A 17,691-nucleotide genomic window follows, 5' to 3' on the forward strand; every position below is an offset into this window, starting at 1 on the left:
AACGTTGAAGTCTCCATCTTCAGTTGCAAAGCATAATTCGCCATAAACATCTGAACATTTGACCTGTGTAAGTGTAGGAGTGTCCAAGCTGGATATAGAACAAAGCTAATTTACACAGTGTGACACTTGCTCTGACAACTACATTACTTTCCTTAATCAAGTTGAGTTGCTCTGGGCTAGTTCAGGTAATCTTTACACTACACTGAAAATATGACAGCTTCTAAAAATTTCCTTTTCAATTGTAGACATATACTATTTTATCTAACAGTTTTTACATCTCTAACTGATGAGCTGTGATTCCTGCAGTACCAGCTTAACATGTTACCGCAGAGAACTGTCAACTTCTCCCCGTCTGCTGAAAGTCACTGTCCCTACAGCACACCTGACAAGAGCCTGCACTTCAGCTGCTTCAACACAAAATCTGCTCGCTTTTGCTGACAGCTGAATTGAAGCTGCCAGAGGGCAAGGAACAACTACCTGAGTCCAGTAGTACTTTCAATCACCACAAGAGTTTACCTGGATGAATGTGAATCAGAGCATTTACTTCCTTGCTTGTAGAATAGATACATTCAGAAATACCTGTTTGTATGTATAATGTGTTTTTCTTCAACTTGCAGTCAGCGCCAAAGTGCTGACTTCATTTGCTTTACTACTGTCGCAACTGGATATGCAGAAAAATCACCTGTTAAGCAGCTGTATAATACTGTTTCTTCTCTCTGGTGATTTCCCCCTTTGAGGATATGCATAACCCCTCATTCTTATAACACTCCTATGAGCTACGAGAAGTAGCAGAATCCTTGAATTACAGACGAGAAAGACCAGAAGGGCAGTGGAGTGAAACAAATTATTCAAGGCTGCACAAAGCTTATATAAAGGAGCCAGGATTTGAATCCTTGCACGAGATCACACCATCATCTCTGTAAAACCTAAGTACTGTGTGATCTGAGAGTTTCAGAAACTATGCATTAAGTCTTTGGAACACAATACTTTAACTCTCTCTATGGTTCTGTTCACATGGCAAGTAAGTAGATTGCATTAAATGTGCTGCTTATATTACACAATACATACTCAATACCATCTCTTAATGTGATACTTACTTTTGTAAGAATTCATCAGACCCGCAAACACTTAGAAGGCATTCCTCCTGAACTGGGCATTGATTTATGCAATGGAGGATCTCTACAATTAAATCATGAGTGATACAGCCAGCTGTAAATAAAGATAGCAAGAAAAAATAATAGTAGCTTGCTAGAGAATTCCAGGCTAGATACTTAGGCAAAGAAAATAAGAGTTTCTTTGTAATTCCTAACTACTGCTGCAGACTAGCTCCATCAAGAGGAATTAGATCAAGCCACACCTGATTTTTTAAATTTTAAAATTTTCCTTCAATTATGCTACAAGTCACAGAATCTATGTTCACTTAGAGGAAATTAGTAGTTTGTTAGGTAGCTGGAATGAAGAGCCGAGCAACCTTCCCAAGCAGAAAGGAAGAGACAAATGGCATTTTTTTTTTTTTTTAATTTTCATTTTCCCGATTAATATCTTGGTACATTTCCCATATGCAAATGTGGACTGATGCAAAAGTTGACTCTGTTGTCACTCACAACACAAGAAAGTTTCAGAATTTTACTTGTTATTATTTTTGTTGTGTACACTTTTTTAGCCATAACCAAGAAGTAAATTAATGCTCATATGTATTATATATATATGTAATATATTAATATTATGTGTAGTCACATTATAATAGTATAGAAATATTATATATATTACATACAGTACACATAAACTAAGAAGTTATATGTCGGTTCATACAACCTGCTATTCAGAAATAGTCTAGTGCTTTGAGAATTTTCTTCAGTGCTGCTTTAACTTTTTAAGCCATTTGCTAATCCTGCCAATACACTTCCTCTTTCTCCATTTTAGAAGAACTGATCAAAAGATGGAAGAGAATAGCTGTGTACTCAGGCGGTCAAATTGCAAACATGTCTGGTAAGTTTGGTCTTTACAGGCATGCAGAGCACACTGCACCAGCACTGATGCTGCAAGTCTAAGATACCTCTCTCTAGCAGAATAAGGATCCGACTGTTCAGTGAAAAGTCTTCATGTAATGTACCGAGATGGTTTTACAATACAAAATAAAGTCTGGACTTCCTCCACAATTCTCAGACAATCTCATTGTCTGTAGCTGATAATAGAAAAGTCAAAGTAGATTTTCCTTTCAGTTTTTCATTTATGGTATTTCTTTATTGCTTCCAAATTAGCAGCTGTAAGAGCTCTTATTAAGATCTTTAAGTGAGCTTGATATAAAAATGGAAACTACCCTACAGTTAAATACAAATCCCCAGAAACTAAACATGTAACCCAGACTTATGTGTTGACTAATTTACACTGATAAATTATAGGTTCAGACAACTGGTTGAAACTGAGCCTAACCAACCAGTTTCATCAGGTTTAATGGTGTTCTGAATTCCCCAGTCACCCATAGCAGCCAATTCATACCATACTATTTTAGAACAAACCAAGAAACGCAAAATTATTTTTGCAGGGAAGCTTAAGGGAATGTGATACTGAAAAAAACCTTCAGAGAACAGCTGACAATTCTAGGCGGGGGGAGCTGTGACAATAACAAAGCTGAAATAAAACAGAATTGGTTACCATAGCTAGCTTTTTTTCCTACTTTAGTTTGGTTTTCCCCAGGGAAAAACAAATGCGTCAATGGATTCAAAAGTTCCTCCTTCCTCCTGAAAATTTTCATTTTCTTTGCAAAGCCATTTTTCTTTTTCTCAGAAAGCCACTTCAGTTAAGCATTTTCTACGATTTTACTAGTTTTAAACATCTAGCCCTTTGACAACTCAGTGTTTTAAGCAACTCCTCATATCTGGTTTGACATATAAACTGCAATGCCTGTTTGCTAAATCTATACACACCAGAAAAAGAAGAATGGCACAGAATATTGAATTAAAAGTGTAACATGCACTTTTTTCAGGTCACTTACTGGAAAAAACCTGAAACTTTCTAGTATCATTCATTTACACTCTTGTAGACCCGTTTTCCTTTCCTTACTCTGACAAATGTTTTTGCATGACTGAACAATTATTTATATTAGATGGGGCAAAAAACCTGTACTCCCTACCCCCACTTTAACTATATTTTATTGTTTACTTAGTATGTAAGCAAGTTTAGGATAGGGACTTTTTTTTATTTCCCCTTCAGTTTTAGCTGTGCCTTATAAAGTGTTTCTGAAAATAAGTTAAACAGACTGAAAATTGAACAATCTGTAGGGTAAAAGATGTTATATGATAAAATATTTGCCAGTAGTTAAGACTTTTGCATTACAGGGAACTTCAGTGTAGATCCCTTTCCTAACTGACAGAAGTGCTGGAAATAGTACCTTCTGGTCCACGTCTCCCAAGATCTTTGGCCCTTTGTTTCCTGGCATCCACAAAATAGTGGTTTGAGATGATACAATCTACTACTTTTCCAGGCTTTCCAGTAACTATGTAGATGCGCCAAATCAAGCAACTAAACTTGTACGAATAAATGTGTAAGTCTTAGATACCTTATTTATGAAGATTTTATTTATTTTTTGAAATATATGTTGACTGACATTCTGTAGAGCTTTGGATTTTCAGCTTTGAAGCCATCAAACAAACTAATACTCAGTCCGTTACAGCCAAATAATTCCTTGACAAGTGAAGAAATTATTCACTTAAAAAAAAACCCAAAACAAACAAAAAAACCCAACAAACAAACAACAAAAACCAACCAACCAAAAAAACAAAACCAAAAATCGATTACATACTGAAGCAGTACAGGAAGAGAGGTGGAAGATTTAATTTATTTAATTTTTGCATATGTGGCTTAAGAAGTAAAAATTACCAGAGCTGGAATCAAAGATTGTCCCATTCACTACAGATACAGGATGCAGAGGAGCAGTGGCAGCTTCCCACAGTCACTAGTGACAGAATAATTTAGGTTGAGAAGGACCTCAGTAGGTCCATCTAGTCCAACCTCCTCCACAGTGGAGGGTCGGCACTGAATTCAGACCAGCTTGCTCAGGGTTTTTGTCCTGTAAGACATTAAAAACCTCCAAGGGTAGAGACTCCACAACCTTCATGGGCAAACTATTCCAATTCTTAATCATTCTCCTTTTCTTTCCATACAGCTGGAATTTCTCCTTTCATTATATGACCGACAGGTACTTTCCTTGAACTGTACATAACCTTGGGTGCAAAGGAGTCTTAGTGACTGCAGACCCTTAAGTTTTGGATTCAGAAACAGTCACGGCTGTGAAAAGTTCCACAACTATACAGGGGCTACCCCTACACTTTAAATTAGGCACAAGCTTAAATTCCTTCTAGATCAAAATCTGAATGATGGCCCATTTGAGATTGACAGAATGGGTCCCAATTGTGATTAAAGAAAGTAGAGATCTACACATTAATGAAGTTTGATATGCAATGTGATTTTAATTTTACAGCAAATGTACTGAACATGTTTGACAAAGTATGCACTCAAGACTCACATAAGGCTTGCTCCCCAAGTATCTTTCCAAATAACAAATGCATTTTGTTATCATCTCCATGGACCTGAAATGTGGGAGGACACGGACACCTCAATCACTTACCATGTTGTGTAAGAAGCAGAGGATAAGGAGAAGAATCTGTCCAAACACTGATTCTGAATTTTAATTCACCAAGGGTGTGGTGTGGGACACTTTTTGCAACACTCCAGATTTTCCCAGTGTTTGTCTTCAAGTCAAAAGCAGGATACGCATTTCTTATTCTGAAAAGAACATGAGGTGAAATTAGGTCTAAATAAGTATGTGTTTCAGCTCTCTTATAAGAACAAAACAAGAATTTTACATGATAACTATAATAATAGTACATAGAGAGCTGTTAGGAATAAAATTTTCTGCAAACAGAGGGGAAAATGGTAGCAATTCAAACTTTGTTTTCATATATTAGTGAGATAACTACATATCAGATAGCATACATATAATTACATCTTTTACTTAATAGAAAAACCATCAGTAAAATTTTAATGAACTTTACAGAATCACTGCTGAGCTTGACTTCAGTGAAGCCAAATGGAGTTTAAACACAGACTTCCATGTACACTGAGAACAGGAGAAATGACAGTGTTCAAATATATGCTTAAATAACAGAGTTTTAACATAAAACTGAACAAAAGCATGAGCACAGACAGCTGTGACTAGGGCAGCTGGTCAAAATGAATACAGGAACATGCTTTCTATGCAAAAACTTAATAAGACCTTATTTTCACAGTGCTTTAGAATCAAGTCTAAAATTCTCATTACTAAAACCCTGGGTATTTACGTAGATGTCTTTAGAGAGCAGTAACTGTTACAGTCATTGAGTCCCTCTGATATACCATTACCTATAAAATATAATGCCCCTCTTCCTTCCAATTACCAAAGACTTGCAGAAACTAATTCCTCCTGAGGTATCACTTCCTAATGAACACTAGTCACAGGTATTATGTCTGTCATATGAGATTAAATTTGCTTTTTAAGCAAATGCACTTTGCAGCTGCAGGTAAGGGTACATATTGTACCAGCTGAAGCTTTACATTTCACTAATTGGCCTGAATATTTTAGTAGCTAAACTCAAACATCCAGTACTAAGCACATCGCATTTTTTTTGTTTGTTAGTTCAGGAAGGATTTTGTAGCTTCTAAGTTGGCACCACTTTATACCGTCTCTGATTACAGTATATTTTGAGCCATAGTTCTCTCATAAAGTTCATTACCATGTTACCTCCTGCCTTAAGGCTGCCACTCAAGTCTCTTAAACAACAGTATGAACTACTCTTTTACGCCATGTATTTCCACAGCATGAGAAGGAAAAAAGACCTAAGCTTCCAACATTAATAATCCAATGAAGCTGCCCATATCTTACAATGAAAAGCCAGGGAGCATGATGTTTCTTTCAGTGGGGGTGGGAGGAAATGAGACTTGACAATACCTCTAGTACGAGATAGATTTATACTCATAGTAAAAAATCATCATACTACAGAGGCTGCTTTGGTGACCTATGTAGTTGATGTCAATCTATTTTCTTTGTGAGCAAGGTACACATAAAGCTTTCCCCTATCACCAAATTCACTCTTGTAACCTGTTTCTACAAGGAGGCTAAGGACTGAATAAGACTGGAAACTTTACTACCCTTTCTCCAGCATCAAATTAATGGGCTGTGTACACACACGGGGCATGAATCACCTCCTCAACTTCCTGGCAGTCATTTCAAAACTAAGCGAACCCCATCTCCTTCCCTACTCCTACACTATCTATATTTTAGGACAACGTGGGAACAGAAATTTGCTTTTTATGCTTTTCAGTTAAAAATGCATCCAGCTCTGGAAAGTGTTGCTCATTTATGGCCATCTATTGTTTTCAAGCAATTAAAAGGCTTCTGGCCTGAGCAGGTGGGTGAAACATACCTACTGCAAATTTTTGAAAGAGTAGATCTTCCAAGGCATGACTAGAAGTACTACACAAGTATTACATGAAGAAAATCTTGTGCTACTTGCTTTCTGTGATGCAGCAACTCAGCTTATGTGGAAAGTACTAACATTTATAGGAATTTGCTATTTCACAGCATTGCATAATGCTATGTATTTCTCTGTGGTGCAGAGCACACTCTTGAAGTCAGTAGGAGGTGGAGGAACTCTGCATTTTGCAGCATTGAACCCTGAGACTATCAGCTTAGCATCTTCTGGTATCAAATTCACTTTAAGATGTATTCTGAAGCCACTCATGGATGAATGTTCAATATAGCTATGTCCATAATTGTAGAAGTAACCTGATAAAGGGATTTTGAAAACTGCTTTACAGTTGTGTACAATGAAATGTTTCAATTATAGATTGATACCTGTACAAATATTACCTAGAGAAAAACATGATGGGTTTCTATTTGAGCTACATGCTGGAGGTGCAAGTCTGCATGACACAGAGTTTGAATTATACATCTTGCCTCTGATGTATAAAACTACCAGTTATTGAGATTCTTTGGAGACTGGAAAATGCTTATTTGGCAAGACTAAATATGTTAGTTATTTGAAAATTTATGACAGTTTTTGGTCTTGTGCTTGCTGTGACATTTTTTTCCTAAGAATGCTTTCCTGTTTATTTGATAGAAGAAAAGCAAAGGTGGTTCTTATTTTCTTTTCATTTGCTAGTGATGCACACTAAACAAGTTACTGCAAAACAGGAATGACTTAATTTGATTAATCTTTTTAGCCCCGTAAATAGACTAATTTATTCGCAAAAAAAAATCAATAGAAAGCTTTTCCTATAATTGAGAATACAAAGTTAAATGTAGAATGTTTGGACACTAAAAAGTCTGAATATCTGAGAGGAAAGCCATATGAAATCTGCATTCATGCATCTGATGTTAGTAGAATTGGGTTGGGGTTCAGATTCATGAACTGTGGGGAAAAAAGAAAACTGAGATACTGAGATTTATGTGAATGAGTATGTTTCAAAACTGACCATCTACCCCATATGAGTATATAATATATTCACTATTACTTTCAGGGCAACATCAAACTGGATTTTTTTTTTTTTTTTTTCCTTTTAAGAGAAGCAGGCTTGGCTGACCTAGAGTATAGTCAATTCATTGAAGTCTAATAATAAAAAAAAAGCAGCATTCCATTTTCCAACTATTTTTCTGAGGGAAGAAGCACACATTTGTGCTAACAACTTGATAGTATGATCAGTGCATATTTACAAAGAAAAATGAATCTGCACAGATGGTCTAAAAACTTGTATTTCTTAGTGCTTTTGGATTTCAACACAATTTATTTTTACAAAGACTGAGAAAGTAAAAAAAAGTTCTATTCCATTAACCACACTATTAACTGTAACAGTAAACAATAATTAAACGATTTTTTGTCGCTTATTAAGTCTCACTTTTCATCATGACAGCATGTAGCAATTTTGGTCTCAGTCAATCAGTCAGTTCCTCCACTTTTTTTTTTTTTTTTCTGCTCCAAGCTACACATGCATTAATATTGTCCAAGAGAGTGGTAGCAAATGGATCTTACGATTCACATGCTATAAACCATCAACACTGAAGAGTTAAATGTACTTATCACTGATAAGAAGAACAGCTAAGGGAGAAAATATTTTTGGAATTAACATGCATTTGTGCATTTTAATCTTTAAACAAAAATTAGGAGCGTTTCCATTTTTAAGTAGATACTAGAAATACGGAACTGTTCAGGAACACAGTGTGTGGTGGGTTGACTGTGGCTGGGCATCAGGTGCACACCCAGCCACCCTATCACTCCTCTCCTCAGCAGGACAGGGAGGGAGGAGAAAATAAGATGAAAGAAAAGAAAAACAACAAACCAAACTTGTGGGTCAAGGTAAAGCAAAGGCCGTGTGCGGAAGCAAAGAAAAAAGGTTTATTCTCTTCTTCCCATCAGCAGGCAGTGTCCAGCCATTTCCTGGGAAGCAGGGCTTCAGTATGTGTAGCACTTGCTCTAGAGCACAAATGTAATAATAACAAATGCCTCCCCTCCCACTCCTTTCTCTTAACTTTCATTACCGAGCAGACCTCATATGGTATGGAATATCCCTTTGGTCAGCTCAGATCAGCTGTCCTGGCTGTGTCCCCTCCCAGGATCTTGTCCACCCCCAGCCTAGTAGGTGAGTCAGGGGGAAATGCTGAAGAGACAGCCCTTATGCTGTGTGAGCACTGCTCAGCAGCACCCAAAATACTGATGTGTTAGGAACACCTTTCTAGCTACCACTACAAAGCACAGCACTGGGGGCTGCCATGGGGAAAATTAACTCCATCTCAGCCAGACTCAATACACTGGGATACGCAATCCTATTGATATAAGTGAAGTGTCATATTTGGCTGAATAAAATTTTTTTTAATTACTTACTTCTCCACTGCATTGCAAAAAGCAACGGTGTTTTCATTACTTCCTTGATTTGCTTCAACCAGCTGGATAGACCAACCTGTAGCCTAAAAATACCAAAAAGACACCGTAAGAAACAGAGCTCAGTTATTTAGCTAACAGAAGCAGGACCATAAGGTTAACCTTACATGTGGTTCCATGAGGACTTTCACACCTTATCATCCCTCCCACCTGACTTGATGGAGCTCCAAATAAGCACAAATAACCCCATTTTGACTGTACTCTAAATGCTTTCAGAGAAAAAAAAAACAACCAACCAACCAACCAAACAAACCAAAACAAAGTCAGAAAGCTTCAGCTACCCTGGGTTTAATGATTATTTTTTCCCCTCTGTGCAGAATATAAGGAATTCCAGACAAAGCTTTCAAAATTCACCTAGTGTCAGAGCACAGATAACTCTAAATGTAGAAGATGTATGCTTAGTTTACAAAAGGGAGAGGGGACAAAATGAAGCTTATGCTGCAGTGAGTTTTAATCCTTATTTTCTCTCTTTCTACCCTGGAAGGAAAGCTCAAGATCCCTTCAAACTCCATAAACCTGTCAGGTAAGTCCCTAAGACAGATAACAGGGAAATAGCGTAGTCTGTTGAACATGAAAAATCCCCAGATACTTTCTCTAAACTTGAAGAGTACAGGTCTGAGCCACTATTTTGGGTCAAACCACCCTTTTTTCTGTTTGCCGTAGTGCCCTTCAGTCTGAACATTACCTTCAGGGAAGAGCTTAATACTATTGTATCTGCAACTCCATTCTACTGTTGTACAGAGACATGTACAAGGCTCAGATGAGACAACTTTTAAACCCCTTCAGAAAGAGAAGCAACTAATGACATGTCACAGAGGAGGAAACAGAGATATGGTGAAAGGTGTACTTTACCAATTTAATAATAATTTATGGACAAGTATGTAAATTTATAAAAATTAATAATAAATAAACCCACTTTAAGATTTTTTTCTTCTTGACAAGGATATACATGAAATGCACAAAATAGGCATGAAAACATGCAGGCTGGGAAATTTTAGTTACAGCTTAAAAGATAGGATGATCATAAAAGATGAAAGATTTGTTGGGAGCTGGCTAGTGGGGAGATCGCAATGGTGGAACTGAAAGCTCAGAAGTTACAAATCTTTTATAGATACCATCAGTCTTGGGTCTCACTGTATGTAGTAGTATCATTAACCACAATAGCACAAGCATTAGGAGACTGCTTATAAAATTTAAATATAATAAAGGGGCATCATCAACAGACAGAAAAATGTCTAGTAGGAAAAAACAATGGATAATCCTGAGGGTTGAAATAAGAGAGTGAAATTAAATTTAGCAATACAAATTGGTAGTCCGTCACCACCCTGATTTTAAAGAGTGCTAAAAAAGCTCATTCAAACCTCGCTGAAGACATAACACCTCCACTGGTTCATTTTTTCCACCTTGGTTAGACACCTACCTTACAATTCACTTCAGCAGACAGTAATAAGAAACTTCTGGCAGAGGTTAACTATTTAGAAATTATGAATGATTTGGTAACAGTAATGGCCTCTCAAAATCATATAGTCATAAAAAAAAACCCACAACACAAAAAAACAACAACAACAAAAACATTCCTGATAACACTTACAGCAGGGTAGACAGTTTTACAAAGAGATATACTGACAAGGCTCTAGGAAGTTTGCAACTAGGATGTTGTTTATCCCTACGTTCCAGATGGAGAAATTCAAGCTGGAATAAGCTCACAGGTATTCTGTGTTTGTGGGTGAGCTCTACAGCCAGGAGCAGGAGCACAGCTTGCAGAACACAGAAGGCAGGTAAAGCAGCAGGGGTGTAAAGGGAGCCCAGAATCTGCAGTGAGGAGTACGCAACGATGCTGGTGACATGCCACATGGCGCAAACTTCATCACAGGGTGCAGAAACTGCCCCTGGGGACAGCAGGGACTTTATCCCATACACAGCTCCAGAGGAAGGGTGCTGCAGTGTTCCTGTGGTGCCTCTTCCTGGGGCTGGGGACAGCAGTGGCTTCACTGGTGAGAGCTGTGCTCTGGCTGTGGCACCGAGCTGCTGGTGAAGGACCCACAGGTGGAGGTGAGCAGCCAGAATGAACAGATTGACAGGGACTCTACATAACTAAGGACCATCCAGACCCTGTGCTGCAGAGGAGAGACAACTTAAGGTTACCCTACAGGAAAAGTGGATGGAGACTCACACAGGAGGGAAGGCTGGAAACCTGCTTCTCCCAGCAACACAAAAAGGTTCCTTTTCCACCTGCAGTTCTGTCACAGAGCAGGTACAGTGCCATGGAAAAAGTGCATGGAAAAAGCGACAGAGGATAAATGAAAATCTAAGAAAACTAAGCCACGGGTAAGAAAAGGGGAGGCTGAGACATGACACTGAATGGGACTGAAGATATTAAAAGAACAAAACTGGAACTGGGAACTGAGCAAGGAGGAACAGAGAGGAATTAAACAAGGAGAAGGCTAAGACTGGGAAAGGGTGATTGGCCACAAGGACATGGGTCTGGATCCTTAAATTCATGGCTTGAAGAAGAATGTGATTAAATAATTACTAAAGGACAGCAAAAAGGAGCTTGACTGACAAAGCTGGAATCCAGACCCTCTCCTGCAGAAGTAACACAGGAGCCCTCTGCCTCTCTGTGCTTTTGCTGGCAGCATTTCTGAGTGAATCCTAATGGCAAACAAGAATCTGTGTAGACTACTAATAGTCTACATAGAAAGAATTAATATACCATTGCTAACTAACTCAAACTCAAATTCATTCTGGTGTCAGAGGTGTATGTAGTAGATATATAGTTCCAACTCAATTGATGAAGCATGTGAATGAGAGATTCAGTTTTGTCATTTCTGGTTTTAGGTGTCCAGAAACTTTACTTTCTTCCCACTGCATATAAAGGTAAAATACTAATTACACTATCACAAATTGGTTTTCTATAGGACTCCAGTCTCCATTTATTGCAAATATCTGAAAGTGGGCAGTGAATGAGACAGAGAATTGCATATGGAGAGCACTGATGACAACAGGGGTAAAATAACAGAGTGCATCCCTGTACAGCTGGAATCTATCTTTTCCCATCCACAGATTTCTCACATCATGCTAATCAAGTCATCTGACCCAACCTTCCCAAATATGAACACTAATTGAGTCTCATTTCTGGATCACCCAAATAAAATCTCTTTTCACAGGGATATTACAAAGATGGTTTCTTTAGCGTTTTTGAACATCTGAATTGGTGATGACAAGGCCAGAGAAAATTAATGTTTCCTTTATTACACTGGACATATTTTGATTAGCATGCATTAAATAAAGCCTAAGGCCATAAAATTGCACCCAAGAACTAAGGATCAGAATAACTGTATGATTTCAGCAATGTGAATGTTTCATCCTGCATACCTATGACCTATCTCAGTGCTAATCTCCTATTTCAGCTTCCTCTCCATTTCAATCTGTTTGCAGTTTAGGTTCTCATCTCCTACTACTCAGATGCATCACTTACTCATCCTGGACCTCACCAATCCAAGCTGTGCTCATTCTCTTGCTTTTGCTGTGGTGCTCCACTTTTCCAACAGTTCTGACAGTCTTATTCAGCATCAGCCCTGTTACCCCACAGGCCTTCTTATCTTTTCCAAAACTCCCAGCCCAGTAGCAGTGAGTTACTTCTTCACAGTCTTTTTTTACACTTCCCTCTCTCAACTTTCTTTCACTCTTATTTTCCCTTATTTTTCAGTTGTCAGCCCCTTGCCTTGGCTCTCTTTCTATCCTGATATGGCTGTTTCTCCCTGAAGGAATTCCTGGGACCACACTGATTTTTCTGCTACAAATCAATTCTCCTGTCTCTTCCATTCCTCTTCTAGCTAAACAGCTCGAATACTTTCCTGACTTAATCAAATCCTCCCACACATTCGATTGTAGTTGCCCTTGACTCACTTTTCCCTTCTCTTCCCTCCCCTATAATTCTCTCCTCTGTCACAGAAGCGTTTTGTGCCTGTTCTTATATGCCTGCTTCCTCTAGTACCTCTTCCCATACCACAATTTAATCTCCTCCTGCTCATTTGTATCCCACTATTTTCTACTTTTCTGATGATAAGTCTTGTCCTCTTCATCATGCCAGCACACTTTAGTTTTCCTAGCATAAGTAAAAAGCAACAACAGCCTTTTGTCTCGCCAACTATTCATCCCCTCTTCTTCTGTATTCATCACAACTTCCAAAGTGTAGTGCCCAGGATTAGTCTTAGGAGTTCCTGTCCTCAGATATATTTCCCCCCCTCCCACCTTCCCATCTGTTTAGGTCTGCATATGTTACTTCCATAGTTCTCCCTATCCACAGACATAGAAACAAGTCAATCAAGTGTCTCTTCCCCTTTGCTTTATGATACTGTGATCACTGGAGTTAAAAGCAGAAGGTGAACCTAAATTGTCTTTTAATAGTCGCAGTGCAGAGGTATCCTGTAGGCTATTTCAGGATTCTTATGATTCAGAATGCTAACAAGGCCTAGAGAAAAGAAAAGATTTATCATTTTCTTTTTCCTACTCCATGTCATGATTTTGAAAGAAAGAAAATGAGGAGAGATATAACATCAGAGAGAGTCATGGGAGTCCTGTAAGACATCATTATTAAAAACAGCAAAACCACAAATGGAGCTATGAACACCTGATGGAAGGAGGAAAAAAAGAAAAAGTATTTGCTTCAAAGAGACAGCTAAAGACAGAGTGTGTGTCATAGGATCCAGCTTCCACAGTTACAGTAGATATGTCTATTTTTAGGAAACAATTATATATAAGTGCATGCAGAAAATGGTGAAGGCAGGACATGGTATGCTTCATCTCTCAGGATCAGGATATGTCAGCTAAACTAGACACGCTGACAATAATCTGGCTCAACAGAAAAACAGATGCAGTATAATGTATTATTATTTTGAATCTCAGGTTTCATATCAGACCATAAAGATTTGTTCTCTTTCAAACACATCTTATTCTACTTTTCTGTACTTATCCCTCGGTGGTAGTTTCATAGTTCAATGACCCATAAAAGGAGCATTCTAGACCACGGAGGGAAAGGGATGCCAACCAGAGGGACCTTGACAGGCTTGAGAGGCGGGCCTGTGCAAACCTCATGAAGCTCAACAAGGCCAGGCGCAAGGTCCTGCACACGGGTCGGGGCAATCCCAAGCACAGCTACAGGCTGGGTGATGAGTGGGTTGAGAGCAGCCCTGCGGAGAACTTTGTGGTAGCAGTAAGTAGGTGAAAAACTGACTATGAGACAGATATGTGCACTCGCAGCCCAGAAAGCCAACCGTGTCCTGGGCTGCATGAAGAGCAGTGTGGCCAGCAGGTCGAGGGAGGGGATTCTCCCCCTCTACTCTGCTCTCATGAGACCCCCCCTGCAGTGCTGTGTCCAGCCCTGGGGCCCCCAGCATCAGAAGGACATGGACCTGCTCGAGTGGATCCAGAGGAGGCCACAAAGATGCTCAGGGGGCTGGAGCACCTCCCCTGTGAGGACAGGCTGAGAGAGTTGGGGTTGATCAGCCTGGAGAAGAGAAGGCTCTGGGGAGACCTTATAGTGGCCTGCCAGTACTGAAAGGGGGCCTGCAGGAAAGGTGGGGAGGGACTCTTTGTCTGGGGGTGTAGTGATAGGGAGCAAGGGGCAATGGTTTTATTTCTGATATTAGAATCAAAGGAAGAGTATGTTAGGAGGTTTTCATACTGTATAAAAATCTCATAACTAATCATATATTGTTTGTTTGAGGCCATCCTCCTTGTAAAGATATAAAAATACTGTAGGAAATTCTGACAAGAAATGAAGTTACAAAATTATTGGAAAATATACCTGACACTTCCCTGCATCTTTCTTTGGAAGTAGTAAAGACCAAATAAGGAGTGAATAAGAAGTCTCACAGTTGCTTTTGGCCAGCTGAATTGTAAGACACATGACAAAAACTCTCTACAGGAGCAAAAGCTTTTGCTTCCCTCAAGGTATAAACTTTTAATTTTTCATAAGGTCTTTAAATCAAGTGCTTCTAATCCATGTTGCATCAGTGTGAGTGAATACACAAAGTGCAAGGACACAAACAAGAATCAAGAACTTTAAGCACTGTTAATATGAGAAAATTTAAATACCTCTCTGTCATATCCAGAGCTGCTGGGCCAAGTAGGTCCTACGTCACATCTTCTGGAAGTGTTGATTAAACAGGCTCCTCCATTTCCACTTTCATCTCTCACTTCTTGTCCAGATGGATAGTTGTCTAAGGAAATGGGACATCGAGCGTCTATATTGTTAAAGCCTATCTGCCAACTCAGATTTGTGTTGCCTCTTTCCACATTTGAATCAAACACATTTGTGACTGGACTTATATTGTTCACTCCACAGAGTTCTCTCTCTTGACCGTAGGGGTAGGGAGCCATCAGAGAGAAGTTTCTGTAATCAGATAGTAAAGAAGATCTGAAGCCAACTGCTGGTGATGCTGTGCTTTGTTGCCAGTGAGAGAGAGGATTTTCAGGGTAAAGTTCACCGTAAGCAGCTAGAGGCTGACCACAAAACTGCTGGTCAGGCACATTCAGACCAAAGACGTCTGATGGGAAAAAAATTTCCTCATGATGGTGAGAATGTGATGAACCATAAAAAAAAAATTCATTGCTGACTTCATCAACTATTTGATCAAATCCTAGACGGACCTCTTGAGCAGAGCCAGAATGGTACATTGGGCAAGATGCTTGGTCCCCAACCTGTTCTTCATGAAATTCATTGTGTGAGAAAGGCACCCTCCCAAAGTATGCCATGGCTGATTCTTCTCTTCGGTCTTATTAATCCTCAGGGAAGTCTTACAGTAGTTCCAAGATCAAGAGAGTAATGTTCAGAACTGGTGCTTCATACCCACTAAAATAAAGCATAGAATAAATGTTAAACTCCAAAATATCTAGTATAATGAAACCAGAACACTTCTTTGGTCTTTTTATCCTTTATAGCTTTCTCCACAGGCTGTAAATATTTTCTTAATCTAAAGCTTGAACATTCTTTTCCCTGATCCTTATTTCCAGGTATACTTATTATTAATGAAACAAGTGATTTAAATACCAAGATAGTAATTCTGACAAATATTAAAGAAAATCTCCACATTATTTCCATTATTTTACACTTGTATCGCACCCTTAAAGCAGGAATCTAAACCAAGCAGGTAAGGAAAGCTTCATATGAATGGTTGCTTTAATGGCAGTTTCATTTACATTTTCCTCTTTTGTGCCTCAAATTTCTTCATATCCTACCACTTTTTATCCCAGTGTAATGAGTTGAAGAAAGTCAAGTCAAAGAACAGACACATGGATCTCCAATTATTTCTCAAAACTAAACTCCAAAAGCTTGGATATGGCACATATAAAGGAAAGAAAATAAACAAATCAATATCGGCCTTTTTTGTTTCTTTATTTTTCAAAATAAATATACCTTCAAAGCCTGAGGTTATATCTTTTTTTAGTAAATGAACAGGCAAGGGCATGAACTTCTGCAGAAGCTCACCATCGTTCATGGTGTTACTAGCAAATTTCCTGATAGGATTTTGACATGTGCCAAGTAGTCCTATGGTTCAGACAAGCAATATGCACTGCAAAGTGCTGTCAGGAGGCATAAGGGTATCTTTTTTAGGAAGAGAGTTTAGTTTTAAAACCAGAATCTATTCTGGGCCACTTGACCTCAAGGCCTTGGCCTGTTTCATTTATCAATACAGATGTAGCCTAAAACCACAGGTGACCCAGAAGAGCAATACTACCTGTAAAGTACACAATTGTGCTTTATCACATAGAAGAAATAGAAACATCTGATTTAATAATACAGTAAAAAATGTATTCCCTAGCAGGGAAAAAAGCTATTGAGATAAAAAGTGTGCTCACAAATTGCTATAGCTTAGCTCCACAAATAGCTTTTCCAATATGTCCCCAAGATTTATACTGTATTAGTTTAGATAATAGTGCCTTGCAATGAAAATCTATATTACAGGAGAAGGTATTCATCACAACTTTATTTATTGTTGTTTCATTTGAAGTCAAACTCTAGGTGACATAGGCTTCTGTCACCCACAGTGAGGAATGAGAAGATAAATGAACAGTTAGGCTGAAATTAAATCTCCAAGTTAGAGGTCAAACTACTCTTTCAAGAACTCAACTTGATTCCATGTGTTGTATGCTTTGGTTTTCTTCAAGCATGTTGGAAAGAAAAAGCACTTATGAAGTTACCATAAGCCAGATAACCAACATGATGCATACCAATTTGAATGATATTCTAAGCATGAACTTCAGTTACAGTCTCTGCAGCATTCTCTCAGAGTGAATCCTGAAGTTCACCACATTTTTAGATTAAGATGGCATTCTTCTTTGCAGAAAAAATTAATAAGCATATCTATAAGAGGTTTTTTTATTAAATGTTCCTCTTTTCCAACTTCCTCTCTTTCTCATTTATACAGCAGGTAAATGAAAGAATACAAGAAAGAAAAGGATATATCCATTAAATCACAAAACTTAATGTCTTTTCTTCTTCTTTTTTTCTGTCTTGGAAATTCAAATGTTTCAGGAAAAATAAAAGAGTATCTCCCTCCAGCCCCATCTTCCTTAATAAAAGTCTGGCTACCTGGCAGACTGGAATTGAGACACAGAAAATACAATACCTTTTATGCTCTTTCACCTTTTTCTAAAATATTTTCTTTACATTTCAAACAAATTCTGTTTATAATGACACATAAATGTCTAACAG

The 17,691-nt window shown here is 38.4% G+C and overlaps 1 protein-coding gene across 2 annotated transcripts in view; it reads right to left on the bottom strand.

Moving 5' to 3' along the window:
- Positions 1–17,691, bottom strand: part of PIK3C2G (phosphatidylinositol-4-phosphate 3-kinase catalytic subunit type 2 gamma) — a 317,803-nt gene that overhangs the window by 189,907 nt on the left and 110,205 nt on the right. For both annotated transcript variants that reach the window (XM_042795497.1, XM_032986468.2), the window contains 4 exons: positions 15,072–15,828; positions 8,916–8,998; positions 4,628–4,785; positions 1,098–1,209 (listed from right to left, as the gene is read on the bottom strand). In XM_042795497.1, the coding sequence (XP_042651431.1) occupies positions 1,098–1,209; positions 4,628–4,785; positions 8,916–8,998; positions 15,072–15,731 (1,013 nt within the window). In that variant the 5' untranslated portion in view covers positions 15,732–15,828. The remainder of the gene's footprint in view (positions 1–1,097; positions 1,210–4,627; positions 4,786–8,915; positions 8,999–15,071; positions 15,829–17,691) is intronic.

This window comes from Tyto alba, unplaced genomic scaffold, assembly GCF_018691265.1.
Source record: "Tyto alba isolate M040663 unplaced genomic scaffold, T.alba_DEE_v4.0 Super-Scaffold_21, whole genome shotgun sequence".
Taxonomy (NCBI): Eukaryota; Metazoa; Chordata; class Aves; order Strigiformes; family Tytonidae; genus Tyto; species Tyto alba.